Raw genomic sequence first — 14,926 nt, forward strand, 5'->3', positions numbered from 1 at the left:
TAAGTTCCCCAGGGCAGGAATGCTGCTGGGTTGCCCCTGGGGGCGTGTGTGCCTCTGGGGGGAGCAGCACCAGACTGCTTGGGGCCAGTGCTGTGCAGGGGCCATCAGCGAGCGGGGGCAGCAGCTTGGGTTCAACGTCCCTGTGCATGAGGCTTGCGCAGGGCCTCCTGCTGCTGCAGGACCATCGTGATCCGGCACGGGGACCGGTGTCCCTCCTGCCACCAGCCTGGCCTCGCGATGCAGGCCAAAGAGCGCTGCTGACCTCCGCTCCCCCTAACGTCACCTGCACCCACCCTGCTCCCCACCCGCGAACCTGTGCTGCATCTACAGCCCCGGGCACAAGCACGGTGAGCCTGGTGGCCTTGCAGCTCTGAACTGAAACAATGCCAGGTTTCTTGCATTCATTTCAATCCTTCTTGGCTTGTTAACAGGAACCTGGCTCAGGAGGAGGTTTCTGGGACCATCAAAACCAGTCCCCCATGTGCGCAACAACAAGCTCTCTCAGCATACCTGCCCAGCTCCATCTTCAGTGCAGTTTGGACTTTTGCCCTCACTGCTGGCATCAAACATCTGCTCCCAAAGTTGCTTCGCTAATGGTTGCCACTGTTGTTTAATTTGCAGTCAAATCCACTCACATCCTATTTAAACTCATTTGTTCCTTTGCCAAGATAATTTAAATATCCTCCCTGGAGTTCACACTCTCCCCTGAGGGTTACTTACTAAGAGCAGTCATGCTACTTTTCAACTTCCTCTTGGCTGTAGGAGCAGCCAAGTCTCCGTTCCTACGATTGTCCTGAGCAATCCCCTGCTTTGCTCCGGTTTGGTTTTGACCCTGGGGACACACATCCCTCCACTGAGCTAACACCCAGACCGCCCTGCAGATGCCAGCCCCCAGCCTCAACCAGACAAGAGTGTCTCCTCTTTCTGGTGCCTGATGCTGCACTCCCATAGTGGCAGCACATCATTGTTTGGAGATCAAATATCCAGATCTCTGTATCCTGAGCCACCCATCCAGTCTTCTCCACAGCATGTTTCTCCAAAACAAAAACGTGGAAACTGCCCATCTCACCACTTTTTTTTGCCTTCCTATCTAACTCCATATTCCTCAAAAAAAAAAAGTTTTCCTAATCATGTGCTGATAACAACAGCTAAAGAGTGCCTGTAAATAGGAAACTGTGTGGAAAGTGGCATTCAGCGGCACCACTGCAAACACCAAACAAGTCACCATCACTGACCAAGAATTGTTCGTCTATCCTGATACTTCCTTCCCCCACCCCCCACCCCTGTTACGAAAAAGCAGCATCTCAGTCATAATCACTTACCTTCTGCCTTGACAACAAGATGAATTTTTGCAGCCTTTGTCCCATACGGGTATGTAGCAAAACTGCACTCGTACCACCCGCTAAGGGAAATGGTAATGTTTTTCAGATGCAGAGCCCACAGACTGCATTCAGACGTGGCATTTGGATCCGGGGAACACAAAAACTCTGTAACATCCCAGTCGCAGCACTTCCTTGTGCTGAAGGACACTGAAAAGTTGTAAGAAGCCTCAGGAAAGGTGAAGTAGTGGGTGCCATAAACGGGGTGATGAACAGCTATTCTGGTAAGCTGGTTGTCATCAGTCTTGGACCACTGTGTCTGTATTATGTAGGTGGTGTGTGGTTTTGGGAAGCTGCACGCCAGGGTCACGTCAGCACCTGGCAAAACACGGACCACTTCTGTTTGTGTAATGATGTCTCCAGGGTGACCTTAAAAACAAATGGGACCGATTGCAGTGCAAGTAATGTTTAAACAAAGCTTTCTCCTAAGCCATCTTTGACATCATTTGGTGCCTTAGCCACAGACATCTGTGAGGACCCTACAACTGGAACAACAGGTTTTCCAGCGAGGAGCTTTAAAGTGGATCTCTACCAGTACAGACCTTGGAGAGAGAACTAGGAGAGCAAATGTGCACTTGTTTGGAAGAGGATGGGGAGCTCACATCACACTGGTGGTAGAGAAATGGGAGCTCTGAGGGCCTCTGCAAAAATAGAAATCTTTCAAGTGATATAAAAAAAGCAGAAGTTGTGCCCAGTTATTTCCCAGATCTTTTTGCAAGAAAAAATGAGTTATCCCTGCTGGCTAATTCTTCCCTGCACCGTTCCCCCTTCCCACTGTCATTGCCTTCACTGCTTCGACAGAGAAAGCTGTTCTTTTACCTCTACATTATTAAACAGCTCCTGTGTGGCCTAAACAAGTGTCCGTTTCAGTGTCAGAGCAAGCTGCCTCAGTATGTATGGTTTCTTCCTCAATTAATTTAATAAAGCATGTTGGCAGTCCTTAGTGTGCCATATAAAGGAGTAATGGATCAGTGAAATCAAGGGGCTTTCAATGGGAGCCTGTACTTCTTGGGTTTGCTGCTGATGTAGTAAAAATGATTTCTTTCTTTTTCTCCCTCCTATGAACAAGAGGCACATACTCCCCAAGCCCCTGTATGCAGGGCACTGACAAACTCAAGGAGATGAACAAGTTTTGGATGGGGGAGTTGCAGTGAGATGGGTAATCAATCACACCCACAGAACCATACACAAAAAAGCCCTTTTTCAAAAGGGCATGTGAGTCCTCAGAAAAAATGAGTTTGTGTAGATGTTCTTAGGTAAGGACTTATCACCCCCTCTCCCCCATCTCCATTGGATTTTATCCTCCCTGTGTAACAAAACATCACTGTGAATTTGCTTTGGGAACTTGCCCCGCAGTCCCACCAGCCCTACCACTGACTCCTCCCCAGTGTCAAGTGCACGCTGCTCACCTCTGCTTGAAACAAGCAGGAACCAATTTCTTTGCTTTGACGTCGGCTCTGCCGTGTGGCACAGGGCTCCGGCACGCCTGAGCCATGGGGTGCCCTGCCAGGGGCCAGGCAGCCTCGAGGGTGCCTGCAGCGGGACCAGCGTGCCCCCCAAACTCCATCAGCTCGGCCGGGAGCAGGACAGGGACCTGGCACACCCGCAGCTCCAGTTTGACAGGGAAGAAGAACAAGGGCAGAGTCCCACATCCCTGAAGAGCTGGCTGAGATTTGGTACCTAATCACAGAAGTGTGACATAAACACGTAGAGACTGGGCACATGGAGAACAAAGCTACTGAATGTGGCCAAAATTCACCTCTGTTTTTTATTGCTGCACATGCTCTATTCATCTTTTAATTGATTTCCAAGAAATGGGATGACATAAGAGGGTAAATAAAAATAAGCCTGAGTGACAAGTGCTTTGAGAAAAATTACTGAAAACTATTTTTACCGGTCCAAGGAGCTCATTATAGCAAATACTCACTGATTTCACTGCAAGTTTTACATCAGTAAAAGTTAAGTAAAAAGCAATTAGAAATCTTGAGATCAGACTAGCAGGCAAGGGACACCTCGCAAGTTCTCTCTCATATTTATACTGACTTTGTGTTAGGTCAAAGGATCATGTAAAGAATGCCTACCAAGCATGACTCAAATATTTTATATTAAGATGAAAAAGTTGCACATATAGAAGCAACATTTTAATTTGTGTTTTTGTTAATAGCCTAGCACTGTAGGTTATTTTAACTGTAACCCTTTCATGCAAAACCGTTCTTAACATTCTGTTAGCATCTCAATACAGTTAGTCTCACTTTATGCCAGCTTTATTTTTCCAAATCAAATGCTGTCCATTAGCCCATACTTGTGCTCCATTTGAAATTTAATAGAATAACTCCCAGGCATTTAAAAGTCTGATCTCCACAAAGGGCATGATGGTCTCCATTTTCATCTTTGAGTAACTTCAGTGAGGATTTCATCCTCAGGGAAAAAAACCCAACAGTCCTGTTTTCCCCTAAATAATATTACTTTCCTGCATGTGCATGTCTTGAGGCTTCTAGTTCTTTCTTTGCACTTGAGAACTTTTATTTTCCGTGAATACACATATGAAATATTTTCCTTTCTTTTTAAATCCCTTTTGCCTCATTGATGTAGGAAATAGGAACAGCCTATGCCAGATTTTGAGGTGCATTTTACCATGCCAGTCAAATACTTGAACTTCTTCCTTTCTTAACTGGAAAAAGGTATACCCAACAAAATCCTTCTTCCTAGATGGTAATAAGTACTCCTGCATTCGGCATGGTCAGCCTGTTTGGGTGGGTGGAGGAGGTTGTGAGCATCAGGCTTTTGCTTGGTTTCCCTCAGATCATTTTGGATTTAAACTCCCTCTGATGGTTATGCAGTTCTCCCTACTCAACTTTTCTGAGTTTTACTCCTAATGACAAACTCGTTTCTCAAGCCTTTAACGCAGCACGTAGGGCTGGGTGGGGAAGAGGAAGAAAAGAATCCATTTAAGGGGTTGCAGCTGTACAATTTATCCCTGCCTTTAATTGTTTCAACACTTCCTCTCTCTGCACACACAGGTATGTGTGTGTGTGTGTGAGAGAGAGATAGATATTTTTTATTTGCTCTTTGAAACCAGTTGTCCTTTTTGCCTATCAGAGATGAACGCATGTTGTCCTAAATACAAGTGAGCTCATCTCAGTGATTATTCTGGTAAAAACAGGTTAGGCATTTTGAATAAACTAATCTGCTAGTCAGCACAAGCCATTTACTCCTTACTAGCTGCACTTTATATCTAGGGTTATTGGAAAGTTGTCAGGAAACAGAAAATCATTACCATCAGCCTTGGCTTGCCCTCGTGAGACCCACTAAGCCCAGCCTGCACATGCCACCCTGCCCCTCGCCGCCCTCCGTCACAAGCTGGGTCAAGGCATCCCGCTGAGGCGCTTACCTGCAACGCTGGGCACCGACAGCAAACAAAAGAGGGAGAAGAGCCACCTTTTGTCCATCTTCACTTGATGAAGTTTTGGTAAAGACGTAGCTCTCTTGGCCTGCTCCTGGCAGTGTCTCGGAAAAGGAAGTTGAAATGGGCTGCCCTGTGCAGACGGGCAGATGTGCAGCACAGTCACGCTCATCATTTTAGCGTGACTTCAAAGAAACGCTTCATTAAATGCGAAAACCTCAGTTTCCTGCCAGAGCGATAACATTAGTACATCTTGTGAAACCTTTATGTTGAAATCACTACCTATACCATAAGCCCATGTTGAAGACCATTTGTTCTTTTTCCTTTATTTTTTCAGGTAAACTCAGAGTAAGAAGTTTACTGGTTTATGTTTTCTCAAAAACTTGTCAGGTGTCTAAGGTTGAATATATGGTACACAGAGCACAAAAAAAGCTTACTTTTTTTTTTTCCCCCCTAGTTTATTTCCTTCACGTGTTAGTCCAAAATAGCTCAAATATACTATTTCCAGACTCTTTACACTCCCTGTCTTTAAAAAAAACAGGAAAGTAACAAACCCAATCCCCCTAAATTAAAGCAAAGTGAATTAAAAATTTTCCAGATTATTTTTTTTTTCCTTGAAAAGAAGACCATTAATTATTTTCTGCAGGATGAATAATTACAGCATCCCACATGACAGCACCACTTGGTGCGGCTAAGCCCCATACCTCACTCTGTTCAGCTGGTAGCTTTGGGAATGGCAGCACCCTCAGACAGAAGGGTGCGGTTCCTGCCAGTTGCATGACCTGTCCTTATTGCAGGTCACCTGTAAACCCTTCCGAACTGTCCTCGAAGCACACTACATTTCCATAAACTAGGCATACACCTGTCAGCAGAGCATCTCATTGCAGGCAAGTCTTATGCAAATTAGAGCTGTTGTTGGCAGCTTTTCAGAAAGAAACATTTCAGTTCTTGCTTATCACACTTTTTTTCCTCAAAACCAAAAGAGCGGGGCAGGACACCTCATGTACACAGAGAGGACGCAGGTTAGCTCCTGGCTCTTCCTGAGGTGAGAGGGGTGTTTGGGAGCGCAGGAGGCTGACTGCCCCTGACAGCTCCCTGCCTCGGGGGGCTGAGGACAACCCACCCTCCGGGCTTTGGGAGAGAGCCGATCACAGCCCACCCGCCCGCACAGAGAAAGGGACAGGCCTGGATGACACAGTCCCTTAAACAGGCACCTCCCTCCACCAGCAGTGCCCTCCCTCGGGTGGCTGGTCCATCCCTGGGTGATCCGGGTCCTGACATGTCCTTTCTGAAACAATTTCGGGGGGGCCTATGTGCCTCTGTCGGCCCCTTTTTTTCATGGCACACCTCCGTGCTGCTCAGACAAGGCCTACGAAAACGGCATGCGACATCAGAATCCACTTCTGAGACACGCCACTTAGCCTACCGTCAGGGAGCCGTCTCTTCCCTGCAGTCAGACACGAGGCCCCGCTCATGGCAGTTGCAGCCACCACCTGCAATTTTCTTCCCAACTGTTTTCCATTTCCTTCTTGACTGTCTACTTTTGCTGACCACAGAACTCCCCACAGCACCAGCATGTAAGGAACAGAGTTCAAGGTAAAAAAGAGAGATCTCACTGGTCATTTCCCTATTTTATGCATTACCAGATGCTAACAACTTCTGTACCACTTCCCTAATTTGTGCATCTGCAACCTTTTGGTAGTATGTTTAAACAGGCTAAGGTCTCCAGATGGAACAATTAATAGGGCTGGCCAGGCTGCAGTCAGGCCTCCAGACATTTCTTGGAGGATAAATGCTGCTGCACAGTTAATTTTTTGTCTGCATTGCTCCCCTACCTAAGGAAATATACTAAAAGTGATTGTGGTAAATGCACTGGATGCCCAGGTTACTGCTAAGGGAATTGTATCTGAGGATGAAATCTCTGCTTGTCACTGAGAAACCTAACGGAGGAAGAACTGTTTCAGAGGATCAAGAAGTCTTGAAGTTGAGGATGAACACAATATTCAATCCATTGTAATTGACAGCCACAGAAGGGAGTAAAAATATTAAAGACACATGCTCTGTTTCCAGTTGAGAATAGAGACCACAAAGAACCCAGAGATTATCTGCAGATACTAGAGTCCAAGAAAATTGGATTTCAATCTGGAATCTGGGCTTTCATTCATGAGTGCAGTTACCTTAGCTTCTCCTGATGATCAGTTCATGTAAGCTTTGCACCATGAGAGAATGCATTTTGTGTAACATGGGGAAAAAAAAAAGTCTCAAGTGAGCCTTTTTATTGATCTGAAACATACCTTACAATTCAACAAGACAGCCCAAGTGCCATGTGGTATATTCAATAGCCACAGAAATCCCTGAGCAGCTTGTTTGACTTACTAGATCACTATGTCTTGCCCTTAGAATCTGTTTCCTCTCCTAAAATAACATCCTAAAAATATACTGCTGTCATGTTGCATTGTGTTGGCTGAATGCAGCTACCCAGCTTTGTAGCTGTGCTTAGCAATGAAAGACAGACAAGAAAGAAACCTCCCAACTGGATGGATTTTTGTTCACTTCAGAGCCGTGTCTTGCCCCAATTCCTACCTTAAGCCCAAAGTCTGAAATGGTCATTCATGCCTCTGCTGATGTTGATGTGTGTGAAGAGCCAAGACCTGCCTCTGCATACAACATCAAAAACCACTTTGGAGACACACCACTTATTGCAGCCTACTGACAGGGAGCCATCTCTTCCCGGGAACCAGAGACGAGGTCCCACTCACAGCAGTGCAAATTATTATGAGAGGTTCCTCCCTCACCACCCTTTTTCCTGAAAAGTTACTCAGGGGAAGCTTGGTAGGTGCCATGGTGGGATGTTACACACCAGGTTACAGATGGCGGGGATGAGAGGAGGTACTGAAACATGTCCAGGGCAGTGGACCTCACTGCCCTCCCCTCAATGGAGGGAGGACATATCTGTAATTGGCTTTTCCTTGGTGGTGCAGCTGCAGGGATGTTTGTGTCAGAGTCGGGATGTGCAGGTTTTTCTATCACACTACACATGCCTTGTCAGAGAGACCCAGAAACCACTGCAAGGCTGGGAGGTTTTAAAGGAAAAGAAGCTATGCCCAGGCAAGAGACACATTTTGTCAGGGGATATGCGAACCACAGCATTTTCTTTTGGGCTGGACAAGGAGCTGGCCTGGCTGGCCTCAGGCAGTGGCAGCATTGGCAGGAACTGATGGGCTCCAGGCATCGCCCAGGATGGGGCCCCGACAGTGCGCTGCAGCGTGGGGCTCTGACCGCCGCCCAGGGATGCCTCTGTTCCTCACACAACATTAATTTTTTTCCCCTTGGGTGGGAGTGGGGGTGGCAGTGGGGGATCCTCTAATTATTTTCTGCAGATCCGTTCACCACTGGAGGAGGCGTTTTGAACACTACAAATTATTCTTTCCATGGCAGTCACCCCTATTATGCGTCATGCTCACTAACCCCTCAACAGCAGCACAATTCTTCTGCCTCAATTACAGTAAGCTGCACCTAAGGAAGAAGCAGAGCTGCAGTCAGTCCCACAGAAAAAGAAATCTTGAACTCCAGAGACAAATTCAATTATTCACAAAGAGAGCCTTTTCAGAAATGCTAGTGCACAAGCTCTTCCTGCCAGAGGCGAGGATGAATACCCTTGCAGACTGGTGTCCTCTAAACATTGCTTAAAGAAAGTGCTTCTCCCCAGTGAAAAAGAGATGGAGACTTTGAAGCAGGAATTTCATTAAAGAGTAAACTAACCTTTCAGGTTTGCTTGGCACAGAAACTCTAACTTTGTCATTGTGTTTTGCCTTTGAACTGCTTTGAAAACTGTAATAATGACTCTGTAGCTGGCAGACAAGTTTGGCCACGGCACCTCGTGGAGGGGTGGATGACTAGGTGGTACAGGCAGGGGGGCAACATGGCAGGGGACAGGGCACTGAGGTGGAGGTAGGATCCCCACTGTTTTTTTTTTTCAGTAACCCCCTGCTTCCTCCATCTCCCCTTCCCACCCTTAGCTCTCATGCCTTTCTCCTGCCTCTTCTGCGTGGGGGAGGAGAGAGAAGGGTCTTTGCTTTCTCCACCACCTCCTCCTCCTCATCCCTCACAGCTACACGCTCACGACCTCACACTGTGTTTGACATAATGCAGCCCTGGTTTCAGCTGGGGTGTTTAAGCAGCATGGCAAGGCCTACACGCTTCCCTCTCAACAGCAATTTTCCCAGGTGAAAGATGTGTAAAGATCTGAATGGACTTTTCATCGCTACTCCCTCACTGAGAGCTCGGAGCGTGGGAGAAAACCAAGAACAGTTCAGCCCTGGCCGCCTCCCTGCTCGGGCTGGGCCTGCCCCGGTGCCGGGGCTGCTCCACCACCTGCCCCAACCCCGCTGCCAACGCCGGCAGAATTCATGACGGCTCTTTCTACAAATGTTTCATTTGCCATTATGTCCTATGGGCATTTTGAGGACAAATCCAGCTGGATGATGGCTCTTTAATTATGCCTTTTGCCCATCCCACTGGTAAATATTGCTTTCTTCACTTTGTAAGCAGGGAACTTGCTTTTGAGCAGCCTTGCCTGAAACTACAAGTTAAAATGAATGGATAGACAAGGACTATAGCCCTTAAGCCCCCTCTTCCTGCTGCCTGTGGGAAAAATCTCATTGTGACCACTCCGTGTTTACAAAGTCTTTCAGATAAGGCAACAGGATGCCTTTTGGGAGTGCAGGAGGATCACAAGGAGTGATCTGGTGCTGAGTTCCTCCGTGTGCACATCTCCGACTCTGTGTTTCTGTGATAGAAGGACTGCAAAAGCTGAGTGTAGCTTTTCTACTTAGAAGGCCTAACTTACAGTTCATGTTTCAGAGAAAGAGAGTGTACATTTGGGGATAAATGGAAGAAGATCAGCTCCCTCACCTTCTCTGCCATTCCAGCCACAGGTCCCTACAGTCCTCTGCTCCCAATTAATGCCATTTCTGCTGAATTACAGTCCATCAGGGTAAGCTGTTGAACATTGCATTGTGCAAAGTGCAAGTTACTGAAAAAGCAGAGTATAAAAAGTGCAACCAATGAACAAAACAAATATAAAGGATGTTGACCCAACAACTACACACCAATAAAAAAACACTGTGTGAAAGCCAGCCAGACATTAAAAAAAAAAAAAAAAAAAAAAATTAAAGACTCTACAGAGTCATTGTTTTCAAAATTAAATGGAAGGCACATGTGAGACCAGCCCTGCTTTCTTTGGTTGTTTTCCCTTTTCCAGCTACAGCACAAACTGTGCTTTCCCTCATTTTGCACTGCCTCAGCTAAAGACTTTTCAGTTGTACATCTCATCTTCCACCTTTTTTACGAAAATGTTTCTGAGTAGATTAGTAACTGTGTAACAAAATATAATGGCACCCATAGCTTTAAAAAAAAGACATTTGTTAGGAAAGGATAACCCACTGCCAGTGCTGGGAAACATCTGCTCATGTTAGACTACAAGGTTGAGGTTTCCACTGACGCCTCCCAGAAGGGCCATGTCATCCCCTGGTCACTTTGGCAGGAGCTTCAGAGACAATGCTTGGAGCAGCTTTCATGAATCATGCCAGCAAGAGAGAACAGGAGTCTGAGAAAGGGCTTTTCAACAACACAGCTTGTGGGGCTTTATCTTGAGCTCTGTATGAAAGAGGGAGTTATCAAGACAAGAAACAAACCACTTGATCAGAAACAAAAACCTTAGGTTCACATTCAAAGTGATGGGTTGTACAGCTCATTTTACTGTGCAGACTACCTCTAATGGATTTTGTTCTCTGATTAATTTAAATTCTCCATACTATTGTATGCAAATACCTTCTTGCAGACACACAGCCGCCTGGCCAGAGCTCAACACAGCAGACTTGTTAGAATTCACCACTGAAGAAAAATATCAAATAGAAAAGATTAAAGGTGTGAAAGTTAACTTCAGATACAGTAGCAGTGAGGGCAGCAGCTGCCTTTTCATTATTGAAAAAAAAAACAAAAAACAAAAAACCAAACCAAGTAATTTACAGCAATAAAAGGTCAAGTTACAGTGACATTGAGAACCAGAACTTGGATATTAATTTTTTTTTTTGACAGAATACTTTGAAAACATCCAATGTTAATGAGTTTGTTTGCATGTAGTATCTTTGCAGCTCTATAAATACCTTTCATGTTATCAGCATGTCAGAAACAACCACGGCAAAGTGAGATCTCTCTCCCATCACATCCATCATCTATTAAATTGTCCACTATACCCTAATTACATGCCTCTTTAGAAAAGGCGGTGAAGTACAAATGAGAAAATCAAAGCAGAGGTTGTTTTTCATGTTGAGCCTGACTCTGCAGAGAAGAAACTGTGGAGCTTGTGTTTGGACTCCTGAGGTGCTTTAGCCTGGTGCCTTGCAGAGCAGGACACCTCATCCAGCTCCTGGACAAAGAGGGGGGTCACTTCCAGGAGGCAGTGCAGAGCTGAGCACACCTTATATGAGGGCAGCATAGGGCAAGTGCATTCCTAAATATGGGTGTCTCAGTAGAGTTAACAGCCCGCAGTTAGACAGATTTAATACAGCACAGGAGTAGCTAGAAAGTAAAATGGAGAATAGGAAGCTTCTGGGATATTTCTGCATAATTACATTTTCCAGACTATACCAGAGTAACATTTAGCTACTTCAGAAGTGGTTCCTTTTGGTTCACTCCATGCTCAAAGGCATAATGTGAACCTGCCCTAAGGAGCCTGCGAGGACTCGTTAGCTCAGCAACGTGAGCTGCACACCGATCTCCTCCCAGAGCACTCTTGGCCAAGTAGCTGGAGAAAAACATGGGGAATTAAGATAGCTTTCGACAAATAACACCTCTTTCAGCATTCAGTATGAGTTCCTAAACTTTCAACCACTGCTAAAATTGAGAAAGATTTCTAGTTTTACTTGGTTTGTAAGAGTTACTGCCCACAAAAAATAGGTGTTATGTTTCTAGCTGAGTCTGTCACCTCCTGAAGCAATACTAGGAATGGCCTGTACTGCTGCTTCTTGTTTCAGTGCAACACGACCTACCAACTAGTGGAGATTTAAGAGTCACTAATCACACATTTGTTGTCCAAAGTGGAGGAGGGATAATCACATCATGAAAATTGTCCCTAAGTGTCACTTGGACTGGAGTTTTGGTTGTGAACCAAGAGCAGGTTAGCACTCACCTCCTCCAGCCCTCCCAGTTTGACTCCTTGTCCTAGATACCATTTCCTTCACTGACGTGTGACCTACCCCTCCCGGGAGCCTGCTCCTGACCTGCCGACACACAGGCACCACTCCACTGAACACCTCTCTTCCTCCTCCCCGAAATGAGGTTATGCTTTAACGTCTCCACAGCTGATTAAGATTAGCAATGCTGCTAATGGCAATGAAATCATCTGAGACCTCTACCAGAGCAGTTAACTTCTATTTTGCATGATTGCCTCCATTTTTGAAATGAATATGCAGCGGCTCAGTGGGTTTAAGAGCCTAATCAGAGCACTGCCCGAGTCAATGGGTGGCACCTGGTCATTTCCAGACTGTGTGTCCCCAAAAGAGCACCACTGGGTAGACAAGGGAAGCCGCTTATGTTCCTCAAAAAGCTGAAGCCACCTTCTGCCCCTTGGAAAATCAATGATTCAGTCAGTAAATTAATTTCAGTCAGTTACTGTAATGGGATTAAAAAAAAAAAAAAAAAAAAAAGGGAAGCACCTTGCAAGACTTTCCTTAAAGTCAGTAAGCAGGAGAATTGCACTGTGACTGAGCACAAATCAAATACTTCTAATGTTATTTGACATTTTAATTGCAAATAAGGAAAAAAAAATCTCTCATTACAGAACTGAACCAAGTTGACTTGTTGTGAATCAGACTCTCCAGAGGACACATCCCTCCCCTACCCCCTGCTCAGCTGCACAGCAGCCGAAGCAGCAAACATCATGCAAACTAAGGCAGCTGCAGCCATTACCAGTCATCCTTTCTCCCTTTAAAATTCCAGACTCATATGGTGTATTTCTCTAACAGATGCTACCATGCAACAAAGAGCTTGTCAAGGAGGAAGAAAAAGCCCACCACAGAGTTGCATGAAAAAAAACAAGTTTAGAAGTGCCACAGATCTGTTTGCAGGAGGCTGAATCAAAATCATTTCAGGCTCGTTTCAGTGATTTACCTGAATACATCAGAGACGCATTTGGCTTGCAGTGCTTCTGGAAAGTCTTGGCTGTGGTCTTTCAGGATGCAAGAGAAAGTACCAGGGCTGGGGATCAGTACAGCTGACCAGCTGCTCAGAGTACAGGTACAATTTTAGAAGTCTGATTTAATATCTTGTTCTACTAGCAATGCTCGTGGCTAAATGGGAAATAAAACTAATCTATCCTTATTAGATTTGCGTTGTAATCTCATATCACACTCAGATATTGGACTTTCCTGGCAGGCTTCCTGTTTTGCACTGGCTCTGGTTCCCAGGAAGCTGAAGAGGGTAAGGTGGATAATGAAAGGAATGTAAGTTCAAAGAGATTCATATATAGCTCAGTGGTTTGAACAGTAGAAACACTTAACAAGCCACATATGAAAAAAAAAAGTAAAGAAGCTGTCTGTGGATGTGTTCTGTTCACCCAGAAGAAATATTTATTATACCAATGCAGATGCTGCCCATGTCTGAAAACCTTGGATGCAAAATTTCTTTGAATCCTAGGGAGGATTGCCCACTTTTCCTGAAGAGAAAAAGTACATGCCTAGCTTTATGGGATTGGCACCTACATCATACATTAGCTGCCCATAGGAAAGAACTGGGATTTTTTTCAGGGAAGTGATCTGCTGTTTCAAAATGGACAAAATATTGTACAGAGCGAGTATATTAGCTATCTTGCGCTTAGAATTATTACCTACAAAAAATATTTACCAAAAAATAGCTTAGGTGCAGGTAGTCTGGCTTTGGCACACAATGAAGAATTAGATCTCCCGACAAGCTCTCCAGCATGTTTTCCTGAAATTTTCAATTTTTCAGTTGTGGTGGCAGTCTCCAGCAGTCTTTCTTTATGGGTGACCTTCCCTTCTCCCTCCAGAAGTGTGTTTTGCCACCACCTGGCCTGTTCCTCATGCAGCAGCTCAAGTAGTCAGACAGTTCCTCTGGAGACGAGGTCCCCAGACCTAGGGGAGAGTTACCTCTGTAAGACCTCATCTTCCACCCCTCAAAAGGCAGGGCTGACCTCATGTTTTATTTTGTTCTTTAAACCCCTCACACCAATTCTCAGAAAAAACTTCACCATCCAACATCTATACAAATAAATACAAGTTCCCTGCTAACAACAACAGAATTTTCATAGGACCTGAAACATACCTAAGAGCTCGACATTTACTGGTTCACATTTTCCAGGAAGCAGGATTTATCAACCCTCATTTAAACACCATGAACTATCCTTTTTTTTTTTTTTTTTTTTCTGGTTTCCCATGCCATGTACTTTCTCCTTGGGAAACTGCCAAAGTCTGTCACAGGAGGTTGTTATTTTGCTCCAAGAGACCAAAATCAATCAATCAATCCGTGGTTTGGCAGCGCCGGAAGAGGAGATTAGGACTCTCAAGGCAGATTATAAACACAATCCTCTCAATTAACTTGTCTGGGATGGGCTAGAGGTGGTTAGATCCTCGTTAAGTCAATTATTAACACAGATGGTCAATGTGCATATTTTTTATGACAAATCTTATTAATTTCATGTGCAAAGCAATAAACCCAGAGAAAGGCTAAGAAGCAGGGCTGCTGCCCTGCCTGCCAGGCCACTGCAGACGAGCTAAATAGAGCATCTGTGGCTGCTGCCACATACAAACAACTTTTCCTTCCAGCCAGCAATGCCAGGGCTCTTCACGGCCCCCTTGGTTTTCAGGTGTTTGAGACCCCGTGCCCTGACAGTCCTTCCTGAGATACAGTATAGAGATATCAGTAATGAAGAGGGATCTGAATTATGCACTGATGCTGTGGGTTTTTTTTAGAGCTACTATCTTGCACGCCAAGGCTAGCGCTCTCACTTTGAAGCAGGGAGAAAGGCTGGATATGGCATCTCTGGCACCACCTTTCACAGACAAAGTGTCCGGTGACTCTCAAGCAAGAAAGCTGAATGGGCACTCACAGCCCCTGCTCTCTGCAT

The 14,926-nt window shown here is 45.3% G+C and overlaps 1 protein-coding gene across 3 annotated transcripts in view; it reads right to left on the reverse strand.

Annotated features, from left to right (window-relative positions):
- Positions 1-13,038, reverse strand: part of CD96 (CD96 molecule) — a 38,302-nt gene extending 25,264 nt beyond the window's left edge. For 2 of the 3 annotated variants that reach the window (XM_033005327.2, XM_033005324.2), the window contains exons 1-3: positions 12,955-13,038; positions 4,771-5,008; positions 1,323-1,748 (exon numbers count right to left, since the gene is read on the reverse strand). In XM_033005327.2, the coding sequence (XP_032861218.2) occupies positions 1,323-1,748; positions 4,771-4,957 (613 nt within the window). In that variant the 5' untranslated portion in view covers positions 4,958-5,008; positions 12,955-13,038. Of the gene's footprint in view, positions 1-1,322; positions 1,749-4,770; positions 5,009-9,696; positions 9,735-12,954 lie in introns of those variants that run through there. The other variant, XM_033005325.2, reaches the window with a different exon arrangement.
- Between the last annotated feature and the right edge of the window lie 1,888 nt (positions 13,039-14,926).

The sequence above is a fragment of the Tyto alba genome, unplaced genomic scaffold (assembly GCF_018691265.1).
Source record: "Tyto alba isolate M040663 unplaced genomic scaffold, T.alba_DEE_v4.0 Super-Scaffold_14, whole genome shotgun sequence".
Classification (NCBI taxonomy): domain Eukaryota; kingdom Metazoa; phylum Chordata; class Aves; order Strigiformes; family Tytonidae; genus Tyto; species Tyto alba.